The sequence below is a fragment of the Ornithodoros turicata genome, chromosome 2 (genome assembly GCF_037126465.1).
Source record: "Ornithodoros turicata isolate Travis chromosome 2, ASM3712646v1, whole genome shotgun sequence".
In the NCBI taxonomy this organism is placed as follows: domain Eukaryota; kingdom Metazoa; phylum Arthropoda; class Arachnida; order Ixodida; family Argasidae; genus Ornithodoros; species Ornithodoros turicata.
The window spans coordinates 78,660,238-78,676,482 of NC_088202.1; the positions used below are offsets into that span (position 1 = coordinate 78,660,238).

The following is a 16,245-nucleotide window of genomic DNA, read 5'->3' on the forward strand; positions in this document are numbered from 1 at the left end:
GCGATTGCCGGAAGCACAGAGGAAGGCGGAAGCGGCAAGTAGCCAGGTGTAGCCAGACAAGTAGCAGTCAGACAGCCATCGTCAGCATGGCATTCGATCGGTGCCGCTCGCCAGGTGCCGCTCGCTACTGGTCACGCAGCCTACGAGCCACAGCGAGCACATATCTCTAGGTGGCGCACGCTAGTATCCACCAGATCCACCAGTGCGGTGCAGTTTCATGTTCGATAATGGCTCCGCCCAGGGCACCGCCAGTGTAGAGCGCCACGCACCACTGTGGTTTCGGGGCAATTCCGGAGCAAGTTTATCGAGGACGCTAATAGCGTCCTCGATAAACTGCACCGGTGCGCCCCGGTGCGGCTTGCCATCCTCGATAAACTGCACTGGTGCGCACTGAATGTCCTCGATTAAAGGAATGCACCCGTTCAGTGCAGCACTGAGTTGCCCCGAACCCACACCGAGAAAATCGGCCGAGCGCCAGAGTGCAATCCCAAGAAGCATCCCGATTGCAGGAAGCACGGAGGAAGGCGGAAGCGGCAAGTAGCCAGGTGTAGCCGGGCAAGTAGCAGCAGACAGCCATCGTCAGCATGGCATTCGATCGGTGCCGCTCGCCAGGTCCCACTCGCTACTGGTCGCGCAGCGTACGAGCCACAGCGAGCACAGATCTCTAGGTGGCGCACGCTAGTATCCACCATACCCACCAGTGTGGTGCAGTTTCATGCTCGATCTGCTCGATAATGCCTCCGCCCAGGGCACCGCGGTGGTTTCTGGGCAATTCCGGAGCAAGTTTATCGAGGACGAGACGCAGCCATAGAGATCAGTGGGCCCACCAGGGGTGCCCCTACAATCCATCCATCCAGACAATTCAATCCAATCCAAGACCAATGCGCCGCTGCCATTTTCTTTTTGTGTAACGAGGTTTCGGGGCCGCGCGAGTGTTTCGTAATCTGGTCGTTTTCTTACGTTGTCTGACACATTCTAATCATGAGTAAGGCTCATCCACCTGAGTTAAAAAAGTAAGTAGAATACGTTATGTTTCCTCTAACCGTATTATTAAAGTGTGCTATGTTCGCGCACATGTCTTTTGACAGCGTTGCCCTAGCCGGCATTGCTTAACGGCTGGTGTGATGCTCATTTGACATCATTGTCTGCTAAATAAGACATATTTTTGAGTGATTTAACTATAACCACATTATGCGTTTTCAATACGAATGGAAATATTTGCGGATACAGTATCGCCGAGCATCACATCACTACGTTGTAGCTGTCCGTAAAGTTCTCTCAATGACTTTTTCTCATTGCAACGGAAATTGTTGATGTAACTGATTTTCTTTCTAATGCTTATTTCAGATACATGGACAAAAGACTGTCGCGTAAGTACAGTAGTTCCTCAACGTGAGCGCCCTGTGAATGTAATAGCATAGCGTTTTAGAAGCCCCGTGTTAGGGTGCACGAAAAATATGGGACGTACGCACACATGCAGTACAGAATGCAGGTTTTAATGCAACTGCATGTTTTTTCTCGACATGGTTTCGTATCTGGACGATTATAAGACACTTTTCGTCTTGGTCGGGTACCTATCGGATAGGTTGAACGTTGGACAGGGTGTATGCTATAAAAGGTCAGTCACATTTTCGCGCGTGGCGCGATACCTGCTTGACAGACAGACTTCCGCTGCCGCAGAGTGAAGAGTTACGGCAGGAAACCCTACAAAAAAATCGTCGATATCAGGCACTGCGTAACAAAATAAATACGGCCAAGCAAACTTTCGTCTTCATGCATTTCCTATGCGCTATACCGACGTAAACACGCCAGTCTGTTGATAGTTGTTTGTAGCTTCCGCATGGGGCGCTAGTGACGTTGAGTCTACATGTGTACGCTCCTGAACCGTCAACTGGCGCACAGCAAGGCACAAAGCATACAAAATACTACAGAAACAAATGGAACACGAACAAATATAATAACAGGAATAATAGAGTCCAATGAAACTGTATAGAGACACAAAATGAATGAAATAAAAACGTTAGAGGGCGGCTAAAAGTGTTGTTCTCGCAACAAAGCAATCACAAACAGACTGTCGTCTGCTAAGAGAAGAAGCAGAAATGTTCCGCTAGGAAGCGGCATACGAGCCGCAACATGTGCAGAAAACATCTAAAACAAATCGTATCAAGCTTCGTTAAACGTAAATCTCAATGAGTACCACGGGTACGTACCGTGCATAACAGAAATATGCGCCCACATGAGTTTGTTTCGGATTCGACGTCACTAGCGCCCCATGCGGAGCTACAAACAACTATCAACAGACTGGCGTGTTTACGTCGGTATAGTGCATAGGAAATGCATGAAGACGAAAGTTTGCGTGGCCGTATCTATTTTGTTACGCAGTGCCTGATATGACGATTTTTTTGTAGGGTTTCCTGCCGTAACTTCTTCACTCCGCGGCAGCGGAAGTCTGTCTATCAAGTAGGTATCGCGCCACGCACGAAAATGTGCCTGACCTTTTATAGAATACACCATGTATATAAATGTATGTTTTGCCTTTTGTGGCATATTTTGCTATATTTTCATGTGCGAGTGCTTACTCTTCTTTTTTCATGGATGGTTTTGCTGGTTTTGGGATGGCATTGGGTCGTCTTTCGCAAAAATTCTTGTCGGAATCGAATATTTTCCATGTTTTGGTGAGGTGAGGTGAGTGTTCAGTCCATACCCTGGCTGCTCCGTCCTCCACTGCGTGCATAACCGATGGGCAGGACTTCACCTTCGCCACATTACCATTACGAAGACGGGAGGTGTCCGTATTTTAATCTGCATGATGCAGTGCCGAACACAAAGCCATGATGACACTAGCCTGAGCTGAGCATGGGCAACACGAATATACAGGGTGCGTCGCGTAACGTGTCATTTGACCCTCGTAAAAAAAACGGCTCACCAGAAAAATATGGGGTAACTGGCTGCCTTCCGGCCACTCAATTTGCCAACTACTAAAAATAATTTTGACTTGTAATTGAAATCAATTGAATTTTAAAAAATTGCAGAAATTGGCGTTGTCAATGTAACGTTTTTCTTGCTCAATCGATAGACCGTGGTTGAATTAGCCAAACTCACTGCAGAATGCGGTTCGTAGTACGGTGGTTATGTCCAGAAAAGTTGTCAGAAAATTGAGGTTTAGTTGCGCATATTTTCGCGATGCACTAAGTTGGCTGCAAAACAGTGCCGTGAGAGACCACTCTCCACCTGATAGACAAAGCAACTGAAAAATAAGGGAAAGGTAGTCTTTGCATCCAGCAATCAGAAACCGCTTACTTGCACATACACAGCGTCAACTTGTTCCCTTTCCTCCTTTTCCGCTGCTGCCTGTCAGGTGGCTATTCATATGACCTCCCCATGCCACTGTTTTGCGGCTGACTTAATGCGTCGCTGACAAATACGCAAATAAAAACCTCAATTTTCGAACGACTTTTCTGGATATAACCGCCATACTACGTAACGTATTTTGCAGTGGGTTTGGCTAATTCAACCATGGTCTATCTCGTTTAGCAAGAAAAACGTTACATTGACTAGACAAATTTCAGAGTTCAATTTTAAAAAATTCAATTGATTTCAATTAAAAGTCGTAGAAAGTAATTTTAGTAGGTGGCAAATTGAATGGCCGCAAGGTAGCCGCTTACCCCATATTTTTCTGTTGAGCCGTTTTTTACAAGGGGTCAAATGACATGTTACATGACGCACCCTGTATGTGTATGTTCATGTTTTTCTTGTTGCCCATGCTCAGGCTTGTTTCATCATGTGTTTCATCTACTAGCTAGCCTGCGTTTATGCTATTTTATCAGTCACGAGTGAAGCCTTCAACTCCATGATTTATATTTGTGGCACAGTTATTCTTTGTTGTGTGCTGCAGAAAGAACGTGGCTCTATTTTACCATGTTATCCCTAATAAGATACTGTTTTTTTTTAATAGGCATTTGGTGCATTGCTTTCATACCAACAACAATGAAAAACACTGCATATATTGAGGATATTTGCTGCATGTTTAGAAGATTCTCAATGCATAGTTGCATACATGTTAAGGGAGTATTTAATGCATATTTAGCCACGCTGTAATTGTATATACACTTATTTCACAAAGTAGCCCCTTTCACTCAACCAGAAGCAGAAGAGTCACAGGTATGAGAATGAGGGAGCTTGAAATGACATATTGGCTTCCAACAAAGTAACTCACACCTAAAATGCTTCTCCTGCTACTACTCCTGTAGTGTCAATATAAGGTGCCTCACGCTATTTGCCTGTACAAAAGGACTAGTTTAAAGCTTGGTGTTTTCAGCCTGGATTGAACCATGGGCCTGCAACCGATCTGAGTAGGAAAAACCTCCCAAAAACATAATGTTCGTGAGACACGGTTCTCCTGTTAACGCAAAAATATGCGAGATTTATTCGCAGCACATAGCTGCAAAAAGTGATTGCAAGAGCTGCCACATCTGCAACATGCACAAGAACCTTATGTTACATGCAACACGTGGAAGACTTCTCAATGAACGAGACGTGGTGAGGGTGCTGATTGTCATGCATGGAGGAAGGAAAGAGAGGAGGAGCCCTATAGCACCAAGAAGTGAAGCCGAGATTGGGGGCCACTCCAGTGAGATCACTGCTGGCATTCTGGTTTTGGTTACATACATCTCTATGGGAGCCCCCAACGCATAGTTCCGGAATACATAGAGAGGTATGGTGGTAGTGTGCAAATGTGGCCCGTGCAAACCATTCAGGTATTCCAAACCATATCAGGGCTATTCAGGTAATGCGAATCCTGCATTGCTCATCTCCTATCCTTACGTCACTTGCCCCACGCTTCTCTTCTATTGAAAAGCCGTTGGGGCGCTTCCTTTTCTTCTTCCTCCATGACTGGAAGGCAGTGCTGTGTAGAGGAGCCTAAAAAAATAGGCTCGACCTGTCAATCAAAGTTTGGCACATTTCATTGGTTGCCTTTTCCATAGGGGCCACCGTGACACCAAAATTTCTTCATGATGGAGAACGTTGCTTGGAACTGCGAAGCAGAGATTTTGTGACACAAATTTTTCACAGACTACTTCAATTTCATACTATGAGTATACATGTACCTATCTGCAAAATCAGCTTCATCTTCCACTCCTCCGTGAATATTTACGCGAAAATGAGATGTTTTGTCACTAACGTTAGCCCTAGTTAAGACCGCAATCCCACGATAATAGTGAGAAAGACGTTCCTGATGCGTAAGATTTTGTATGATATCATTGAATTTTATTTATACATACATATTTGCGCATTGTTGATTACATCTGCTTACGTTACGTGATTAAGAGTTCATACCGGCAGCCGTCTGTAATGAAGAAGCTGTTCTGCCGGCCAATCCGTTCTGCCAGCAACCATTTCTGCAGTTCTGAGGCTTCGCAGCATGCCTCTCTCCATGCAGATGGCATTGATGATGCAGGTCCCATTAGTGGCCAGACTCCCTTTTAGTACACGCTGCTGCTAGAAGGCAGTCACTTGTTATTTTTGGCTACTCTTTTTGACAAATTCAGACATAACACGATGGAAATTGATGTTCTGGGCTGGAACACAGAAGAAAAGACAAGCACACAAAGCCTCAAGTGCCTAAGAACAATGGGCGCGTTAAGTGGCTGCTCTGGCGTGTGAGTGTTTGGCACTCCTACCGTTAAGTGGTTATGCTCTTTCTCTGGAGCTTCGTACGCGCTCTTCACGCACCTGCTTTTGGAGGGTGTACGAAAAGGGGGTATCATGCTCCGTCACATGACCTCTTCCCTCCTCTCCACGAAAGCAAAGAAAGAGGACGTGGGGCGGCAGTAGAGCAAGGGAGAAACGGTAGCATAGCAAGCATGTTCAAGCGTCCAAGTGCCGTTTAATAGCCACTCAAGGAGCACGAAACTCGGAGCGCCGCAAAGGAGTATGACAGCAACTACTTAACACGCCAATAAAAGAAGGAAGTCACTGAAAAGGTTAGCCAGCTGCAGGAGTCCCGCAGCTGGCTAACCTTTCAGTGACTTCCTTCTTTCAGACATAACGCGATATTTTTTCACTGCGATCATTTTTAATTGTTTTCTGCTTTAGAACGCACCTACACTGAAAGGTGTTTCCTTTTTATGACAGCATCATTTTTATGTGCAGTAAGGTTGAATGGGAGCAGAGTCATCACTGGCATCCTGCGAGGTTTCGACCCCTTCATGAACCTTGTCCTTGATGAAACTGTGGAAGACCTGAAAGGAGGAGAAAAGCATGAAATTGGAATGGTGGTGAGTGGCCTTTTCATGCAGTTTATCTTGGTTCCTATAGCTAAAGGTGTGCACCTGCAGTTTGTGCAGATATCCACGCTGTATTCTGGTTTGCAGGGGGAAATATAACGTTTTGAAATCCGTGCGGATAAAACAGCACATGGATACCTGCATTCTGTCCGCAAATAGGCGTTCATGTCTCTGTCTGACCCATATAATAGAGCGCACACAATTAATCCAAAAGTGTCATAGGGTGTCACCCTTAGCATTGACAGAAGGGAGGGAGTGCAGGCTAGCTGGTACATGATGATGGGAAGAAAACCAGAGACGGGGACAACACCAACACTTTCTCAGTCTCATCAACTGAGAAAGTGTTGGTGTTGTCCCTGTTTCTCTCTGTCTCTTCCATTTTCTTTCCATTTTCTTTCCATTTTCTTTCCATTACCTGAAGCATTTCTGCACTTTTAACTGTATTTTAATGAACTGTGGGTGACATAATGTTTGTGAGTGGTTTGCCTGCTGAAAAGTGAAAATGTTTGTAACTCAACTTTCTCGTCATGTGGACTTTTTTCCTACAAATGCAATGATTAAGGCCCCGGGTTTTCTGTGAAATACGAAATTCATTGCGAAATCCTTGTTTAGCGCGGAATTGCACGTAATCCCTTATTCTTCGGAGCGTGCGGATATTGGAGTGCTTGAATTCGAATCAAATATCAATCACTTGAAGTGTTTCATTTGCGAAACGTATCCGACCACTCGCGGAATAAGGACGCCTCCCGAAAGTGGGCTTCACCTGACGCTTTCCTGCATGAGGTGAAGCCTGCTTTACAAAATTGTCTGTGCTGCAAGACCCCCCCACACACAGATTGTAGTTTAGCTTAAGGTAACATTATCCCAAGTTTATTGTGCATACTCCACCTGAGGAAGGCCGGTGTCCCTCCCGTGTGCATTTTACTGGTGGTGGTGGGGATTTTTATTTGATGTTTTGGAGTTTACCTTACACTTAAGTAATGCCTACAGACCAGAAAAAAAGGGCGGCCTAAAATGTATCTTCCACAGGGCATGTATTGTAAGCTCCTTCCTGTAATCTTCCTATAAACTCTGTAGATGCCGAAAGATCTTTCAGCAGGTATAACATGATTGCAGGCAACAACCGGCATTCTTTGTCAGAGGAAGACACAAGATATCATGTATGTAATGCTAGCCACAACAGTGCTTTCAACCTGTAATTTTTTCAAAAAAATATTGTTTTTTCCCACATTATCCAAGAAAGTAAAGGGTTTCCCATTTCAAGCAGCTGTTGACTGCTTGCCGCGGAATTTACAAGTCGGTGCCGCAGAATTTTGAATTTGCCGCAGCAGAAACCCAGGGACCTTAACAATGGTTGAAGCCCATCACGGACGCCTTAAGATTTGTAGGCGTAGTTGACCTGCAGGAGTTGGCCAGTCCCGGAGTATAGAGCAGGTGCAGTCCTGAGTGCAGGTGCAGTGCTGCGCCATCCTGCACCGTAGAGGGTGTTTTTTGCTGCATTTGCAAAGCGCAGAGCTGGTGACTCCATCGCGGTCCACGGAGGTCACGCGTGTCACGAGAGAACGAAACCAGATGTAAGCGGTTGACCAAATTCAAACGTGAGAGGGAGCTGTCGCAGCGACTTACTAGCCGCTAATTGGCCGGAGCCGATGCTAGGTAGCCCTAGTCTAGCCCCAGCAAAGCAGTCTCGGGACGCACACGTGCACTGCCACGTTGACACCCCAATGATTGTGCTGTTCGTTTTTTTTTTTTTTTCCCTAAGCTCAGGGACGTGTGCCAATGTCAAGTATGTACCAACTAGCTTGCATTTTGCTTTTCTGTTCATTGCTATCCAAGCTGAGAGGCATGAGGTGATCTTCACGCTAAGACCGCTTTTCCATTCCCAAGGATAGCTTGGCGTGCCTCTAAAGATATCGTTTAGACCTATTTGACGGTCACTCTAGCTTGCTACCTTGGAGCATCACTAGGCTCTTGGACAGCGAAACACATTCAGTTATGTGGACACGCAAGTTCACGCCCGCTATGCACTGACTCCTCGGTAGCAGTTTAGTGGAAATTGAGTGGAAAATTACTCATGACACAATGATACTGAAATCAATGTGGAAAGTGCTCATTCCACATCATAAAGTAGTAACCATACACGCACGGGGCCCTCAGACGGTGGATCGGGAGCGGCGCCACAACTCAATTTTTCCTGCGCCAGAACGGTTCAAGGCACTTCCATCCCTGTACAGTGCGGATGTGAATACTGTCTGTGTTACCAGTGCTCACCCCTAACCATAATAACACTGTTTGTTTCCACAGGTTGTCAGAGGGAACAGCATCGTCCTTCTGGAGAGTCAAGACCGGATAGGATAATGGTGCCCTTACAGATTACCTAGGGATCAAAAACACCTGCAACATATTTCATCTCATCAGCACACAAATAAAGGCGAACGTGTACCCGATTTCTTGCAGCTTGTCCAAAACTTGTATTCATTGTGCAGTTGTGCGTATCTTGCCCACGTTCGTGTAATAAACTTGTGTCCATTCTGGATGTTTTGGAAGCAAGTGTGGGTGTTCCTAGCAGCAGCTGGGTTCATAGGTTCAAATCCCCGTTCTTGCACTTTTGATCGAGCATTTGGGGGAGTCCTCCCATGAAAAAAAAAGAAAGAAAGCACTTCCCGAAGTACTTTCTTGCAGGCGCCACTGTCATCTACGCTTCATTGCCTGACAAAATATACCTTTTCTTTAAAGGGAGATTTTGCAAAGATTCGAAAAAAAAAAAATCATACGGAACACAAACCACACCCCCTATACTTCATGCAACATTCGCATTCATTTTGGGCGAATACTTCATTCATAAATGATGACAAAAGCACACCAAAACCGAAATATGAAGAACAGAAAACCACTTCATACAAAGGCTGTTGTCTGGAAGAGGACACCGTGATGTCACGGCTTCCATAGATTTGAAGCCTGCATTCGCCTTTGTCGGATGATGTCTGCAATTGGGCACATTAAGTGGTTGCTCTGGAGCGAGTTTGTGGCGCTGCGGCCATTAAAGGGACCATGAAATGGTATTTGACAAGCCTGCAATCATTTTCAGTCAGTTCCTCTGTACCATGCTCTGTACTGAAGCATTTCATCTATGAAATATGAGGTTGAAGATCTTTCAAATAGCGAAAATATTCTATATTGCCCGCCGCGTATTACGTCAAAGCAGACGCAAGAGCGGTGTGTTGCTCTCAGTGCCCTCTGGCTTCACAGCGACGAAGCGCTCGCTTTGTAATAAATCCGTTTGACTAAAATCTGCGCAGTTTTGGAACGAGATCTTTCGTACACATGTTCCTGACATCCCAAAGGTTACTGATATACCACAACCATTGGGTTGTTGCGGAGTCCCACTTTAAAAATGTAGACGGAATCCAACACAATCCAGTACAGAAGTCTGGGACGTAAAAGTAGTGTCGCTGTGTTTCCGAGTAATCTAATGTGCACCTGTGTACAGATTCCTAGTTTCTCGTAAACACGAAGCGTTTCACTTGAAATACTTTTTCTGTACGCTTCTGTGTTGCTTCTCACATGCCGCAGTTTACATGAAAAGTGAAATGGAGAAATTCCTTTCAACATGCAAGAAGAATTTGGTGAGCTTCCCTCTCGTGCATTGTTTGTGCGAGTCAGCTGTATCTGTAGATTTGTTCTATACAAGACAAAAAGTGTCAAATCGATTAACAGTTGGACACTACAATTTTACCACGAACAAGGGCGGCTTGTGTAGAGCATTGGCTGGCTGGTGTTGATGACAACCGGTGCCTCATCCAGTCGTACGTGTGAGAACACAGTGAAACTTACACAATTCTCACAGAAGAAGAGTGCCAGGATGTTTTTAGTGATGTCTGGAGAGAACCACCAGGCAACAGCTATTTTTGGCAACCAAATGCAGGGTGCTGGGTTTTCTCTGACAAGAGAAATAAAAGGTAGTTGAGTCGGAAAATGGTACATAATCTATCTATGATGTCGTCTATCGTTCTTATTTTACGTTGTCTTCCAGCACGTTTCACTGATTCATCTGCGTAGTGCATCATGATTGTCATTGTTTATTCTTTCCAGGATAATTTAGATTCATTTGCAAAGGTCCATGTCGTGCTTGGAAATGAATCCTGTGACTTGGATTCAGCTGTCTCAACAATTGTCACAGCCTATCTCTTACATGAAGTACGTATCCACAGCACACAGAAATGAGCTGTACTCTTTTACACGTCTTGAACATCATGCGAAATACTGACCAATAGACTCCTCATTCTTCTATGTGCAGCTTCAACCAGTTAGCAATGTCCTTGTTCTGCCTGTCCTTAATGTCTGCAAGAAAGACATAAAGCTCAGAACCGAGATAACCTATTTCTTTGAGCAAGTTGACCTCTCATTCGACATCATGGTCTACAGGGATGATATTGACTTAAAGGTAGCTTTCATTCCGTTATGAACTGAAAATGAAGAATAAAAAAAAAATGAGTAGTACGTTTCATTGTGTAAAAGCATTTATTCCTTACAGAAGTTGCACTCACAGAACAAGCTATCACTGACACTAGTTGACCACAACTTACTTCCACAAGAAGATGCAGAGCTTCAGTGTGCTGTGAAAGAAATTATTGATCACCACAGACTTGAGACATCTCACAGGTATGCCCCCCAAAAAAGACCCAATTATGTGCGGCCACAACGAGTGCTGTTAGTATTTAAAAATTATATTTTGTTATTTTACATTTTTCTCGCACATAGCGACGTGAGCTGCCATAGTTGGCACTGCATGGCATTGTAATGGTATTGCAGGTTTTCTTCACTAGTGCCGGATACTGTGCTAACAAGGCCTTTTGGAGTATTGCGCCTGTAGTGTAAGATGTGTGCCCGGCATAGATCGAGAAGTTGCCCGTTAAAAAGAACTTGTTACGAGTTAAGTTACCGTGTGAAAAATGTGACTAAGTTTATAACAAAGTTCTTCAGCCTGAAATGTAACTTTCAATTATGGAGTTACTTAGAACAAAAAAAAAGAACGAGTTACTTCCAAGTTACTTCGGACACAAAATAGCACTACACAGGTGCAGCGTGCGTGAGTACTTTAGTTCGACCTCGAGTTGCCGGCGGAGGAGTGCAACACGCTTAGGTCGTTTTCGTTTATGTCCAACAATTTGAACGCTTTGCATCTTACTCCCTGTGGGCGCACAGTGGTTCAGCTTCACTTCAATGGCAACGGTTCTTACTTCCTGAATAGAATATTGTCATTGATTGAATATCACGTATAACTGGAGAGAAAGCAAGAAAATGTGTGGACGTGAGTGAAAAGCGAATTAAAATAATTTGGAACTTAGCTTAAGTTACTTTGGCAAAGGTACCCAAAAAAGAAACGAGTTCCCCTGAAAGTTACCACGGTGCAAAAGTACCAACTTAAGTTACAAGTTACCAAAAGAAGGAACTTAGTTACAGTAACGAGTTACCTGTAATGAGTTACCTCCAACTCAGGTGCCCGGTTCCATAAAAGTTGAGTATGAGTCTGAGACTCATACTCAGCATTTGTGCAAATGGGCCCTGGTCACGTGAAGGCAGACAAAATTGGTAGCCGTTTTCATAGCTCACAGGGCACTGAATTTTCTACGTAACAAAAAACTGCACCAAAAGTTAGTTCATAAATATTGGTTCACTTTATTGTGTATTGTTACTTGTTCTTTATTACATCGTGGTGCTGAGCTTCAGGCAATAGATTGTAACTGGCGTGCCTAACTTCACATTTCTGGTATCTCCTACTCTGTTGAGGTTTTCTTGTGAATGCACCGTTTCTGTTTTGTCTTGCTCGCATCTTGTATTGCAGCACACTTGAATGTCCTTCCAGGTGACGAATACTGAGTTAAGGAAGGAGTATGTCGTACAAGTAACAAATAAAAATGTCTGGAGCTGGTGACAGCAAGAGATGATGCAAGGTTATTCTTTGGTAGTGGATGACAGCTTTACAGAGGGCCGTCTCTGTTCTTCAGACATTCTGTGCAGCACTGTAACTATTGCATTAGGAACAATATGTAATTTTGAGAGAAGTATTATGATTGGGGCCCAGGCTTTTATGCACAAAAATCTTCCAAAATGTGCATGCAAATCTGCAGCGTGAAACGTCTAGACGTGCACAAGATATGCAGAAATATTATCATGCTGGTAATGTTGCTCCAAGAGCTTATACGGAAGCTACGGAAGAAATGTACAATTCTATGATATATGAAACATTGTACAATTGTGTCGTTGTGATTGGTAATGTGTGGAGAAACGTCGAACGCATTTAAAAAATATGCATTTTGCATGAACTCCCGGGCTCTAATTATGATACATAAACAAAGCTTTCTAGCCAGAGGCGTTGATAGAACTTTTGTTTGACATCTTCCTTCTCTTTTGTCTGTCCTTGATACAGAATGCCTTCTCGCCTCCATAAAAAGTACATTAGAAAATACAGATGGTTTCTTATGCTGCATAGGAAACCACTTTTATTTTATTCTTGTGTGAATTTTAACACCTGTTATGTGCCCTTAAATATGTGTAATTCTTACGACAGGCAGTCACCAGCATTGCTAAATTCAGTGTTCTTTTATTTCACTCAGGTGTGATAAGACAGTTGAAATGGTGGGATCCTGTAGCACCCTAGTTGCTGAAAAAGTACTGCATTCCAAAGCTGATCTCATCGACCCACAAATTGCATTGTTGCTTTTCGGTAAGCCTCATGCTGAATGATGATGACTTATCTTGGGATTTGGTAACGCGTGTTGATTATGCTTGAGTTTAAATTTACTTCCGCGGAAATATCTGCTCACTCCCTGCAAGTGTGCACGTTCTTGGGCCGGATCTGTATCGCTGTTTGTTTGTTTAAAAGGGTTGTGACACTTTGATAGATGTATGTAGTTCATTACATCATGCACACATTACATTGCACAATGCAGTATTGAGGAAAAAATATTTTTTAAAGAATGTAGTACATGTTGTACATACTTGGTAAGATATAAACCCTTGAACAAATGTACTCGTCCAGCTCTGACATTGCAGCCATGGCGTCTGACGTCAGCCATTCCCATTGGTAGTCGTATACACATGACATCTCTTGCTTCCTCACTGGCAGAAGCGCCTGCCGTGACATCAGAGCAGCATCAGTTTCTGTATCCGTAGTGCCAGCTTTCTATGCGTGTCTCACCTCCTTTGCTGTAAATCTGCGGGGTTCACATAGATGCAAATAATTTAATTTTCCATTTATCCAGAACAACTTGAGATGAAGTGTTGCAACACCTTTAAGTATCGTATGTTTGCCTGCAAAAATATAGGCTCTGAGTTTTTTGTCATGTAAATGTCATCCATTATTGGATTTGTTACAAATTATCGTTCGCCTTATATCTGGCCTCAATATTTAAAATCAATGCTGGGATCGACACCACTAGAAAGTTGCAGAACATTTAAGCGAAGCTCCTTTGTGTTTGTGATGTTTGTTATGATTTGACTAGCACTTCTCATAGCAAATGTGTGTTACCAGCTTATTTGGTGTCTTATCATCTGGACCACATGAGCAAGATCAAACCTTATCTTTGCACATCTGTTGTTAAAAAATTGTTTGCTTTGTCAAAAGAATATCACAATGGACAACCTTCCATATGACCTTGTCCTCTCTTGCTGCATGATACCTTTCTATACAAATTATGGGCATTTGTTTCTGAATGACTACCATTGGTGTTTGCTTTGTTATTGATATGTTTTTGTTGTCTTTCCTTTCATGTTGAAATGTCGACGATCATAGTAAGGTTCCCTCTCCCCTATGCAGGTTGTCGAACCGAACCCAAACTTGAACCGAAAACCGTACCCGAACCGTTATTTTTGCCGGAACCGAACCCGCACCCGAACCGAAATTTTCATGACACTGTTGGACCCGAACCGGAGCAGAACCGTAAATAATAATAGCGCTAATCAGTTCGCAACAAAACGGTTCGGACATAAAAATAAGTCTGCATAAGAGTTCATCTGAATCCCCGAACGAAGACACATTGGTATCATCATCATGCGTCCATATCATGGATTTCGGAAATTTTCATTTAACAGTCAAACGAGGACGTATACTCTCAGCGTTTTTTTAACACGTTGAAGTGCAGTTGTGCCTGTGAGCGCCGCGGCTAGCCCCCCACATACACGCTGCGGCGTCTATACTCTCCAGAGACGAGGCGCCACGCGGACGAATAGTAATGGAGCAGGCCAGTTATATAGCTCGATAGGACGAATATGTGACTAAGTAAGCGCCCAGCATTTCACGTGAGCAGTAAAAATTAAACAAGTCAGAAACATGAGAAGTGGAGAAGGAGCATACACCAAACGGTGCCTGTTTGATTGGTCGTGGTTTGAAAAGTACATGCAATTCTGCTTATTGGTATAGTGCAATTGTGTCATGACACACTGCCTTTGTGTTGTGGATTTGCTGGTATACTGCTTTGAGCTCGGACAGAGCAAGGCTGGCAGACGTATTTTCGACATGCTTCAGGACGGTTCCAGATAGATTCACGCTGCGAATGCAGTGTGCCTTCAAGTACCCTTGTCGAAGTAAAATACTGTCTATCCTATTAAGCTTTCTTTAAGTGTACTTTACTGGCACTGTGCGTGTGAAAAAAAGAGATTTTGGGAACAGAAAGTAGCAGGACTACTGCACTATTACAATACTGCACTATTGTTATGTCAGAAATGTTAAGAAAAATGTGCGACAGGTGAGCACACAGGGAAGCACTTCTGGCTGTGGCATGCAACAGTGGCCAGCATCACCAGTCTCTTCTCGAGTTTGTGCCTTTGAAAACCGATGGCTTCACAAGCGATGGCGGCGTCGCCTGCCATGCAAGAAAGCTCTAATGCTTTACATTTCCCCATTCACTCTGATGCAAATGATAAAGGCTTCAAGAAGGTAGTATTTGTTTGTTTCTAAAATTGTCCCATTTGTTCAAGGTACAATCTTGCTGGATACGGTTTGCCTCTCAGAATCGGCACGAAAGGCAACGCCGAAAGACAGGAATGTAATTTCAAAGTTGCAGGAATTGTTGCCTGAAGTAACGCAGGAAGAAGTTTTCAAGTCTTTGCAGACGTCAAAAAACAACGTTTCTGGTATGCGCCTCTCTAAACAAAAAATGTTCCTCAAAAACCTCTTTCTCTGCTCCTTCCTTGTTACCGGTCACTTGTTATTTTTACTCTGGTTTGTCATTGTACCAAGTTACTATTACTTACCTCATTTTGTTCTGATCTCAGGTCTTACTTTGGATGAACTCCTACGTAGAGATTTAAAGGCTGTAAGCACAGCCACAAAACATATTGCTATTTCTTCCATTCCCGGAGAAATCAAGGTACGTCATGTGCACGTAATGCAACTCCAATAGGTAGAATGCACACTTGTGCAATGGGAAAAAGAGCACAGGGCAGTTTTCTCTGCTTCATAATGTTGGTTCCCATACAAGCACTATTCTCAGTCATGGCTCATTCAGAATGTAGCCTTGCTAGTTTCCGAACAAAGTGATCTGGTGCATGTTTTCACAGGTTAGCATCTGCTTGCCTATCACTGAGTTCTGGTGGACTCATATGAGTAATGGCTGTGTTCACTGGTGGTTGGAATGAGAATAGTTTCCTGGAGGGTTTGCCTCGAGACATTGATAATAAGCATACGCAAAGCCCAGAAGTTTGGTCATGCACGTTTTGTGCGAAAAGCAATCCACACTTTTGTGCCAACTGACCAGGAGATTAGATATTCACAGGAACAGTTTCATCAGTGTGAAATGTATCTGAACACAGTGGCCTATGCACAGACAGATGCACACACATTTCTAAACTGTGTCATGTGACACATACTCGCAGCCTGACTTTCCTTTTCCCTGTGCTTATTACCGACCTCATTGGATCAGTTGGTAGCATGTCCGCCAACTGATCCTAGGGTTGC

At 43.9% G+C, this 16,245-nt stretch overlaps 2 protein-coding genes across 4 annotated transcripts in view; both read left to right on the top strand.

Annotated features, from left to right (window-relative positions):
- The first annotated feature begins 857 nt into the window (after positions 1-857).
- On the top strand, positions 858-8,734 carry LOC135383747 (probable small nuclear ribonucleoprotein G). The gene is made up of 4 exons (XM_064613085.1): positions 858-1,013; positions 1,348-1,370; positions 6,154-6,278; positions 8,592-8,734. Exons 1-4 carry the CDS (start codon positions 982-984, stop codon positions 8,643-8,645), a joined length of 234 nt encoding a protein of 77 aa, XP_064469155.1. The 5' UTR covers positions 858-981; the 3' UTR covers positions 8,646-8,734.
- Positions 8,735-9,693: 959 nt separating this feature from the next.
- The window catches only part of LOC135385596 (exopolyphosphatase PRUNE1-like), a 32,634-nt gene continuing 26,082 nt past the window's right edge, over positions 9,694-16,245 (top strand). For 2 of the 3 annotated variants that reach the window (XM_064615015.1, XM_064615016.1), the window contains exons 1-7: positions 9,694-9,913; positions 10,380-10,484; positions 10,585-10,731; positions 10,822-10,949; positions 12,905-13,014; positions 15,267-15,422; positions 15,564-15,658. In XM_064615015.1, coding sequence (XP_064471085.1) covers positions 9,866-9,913; positions 10,380-10,484; positions 10,585-10,731; positions 10,822-10,949; positions 12,905-13,014; positions 15,267-15,422; positions 15,564-15,658 — 789 coding nt within the window. In that variant the 5' untranslated portion in view covers positions 9,694-9,865. The remainder of the gene's footprint in view (positions 9,914-10,379; positions 10,485-10,584; positions 10,732-10,821; positions 10,950-12,904; positions 13,015-15,266; positions 15,423-15,563; positions 15,659-16,245) is intronic. The other variant, XM_064615017.1, reaches the window with a different exon arrangement.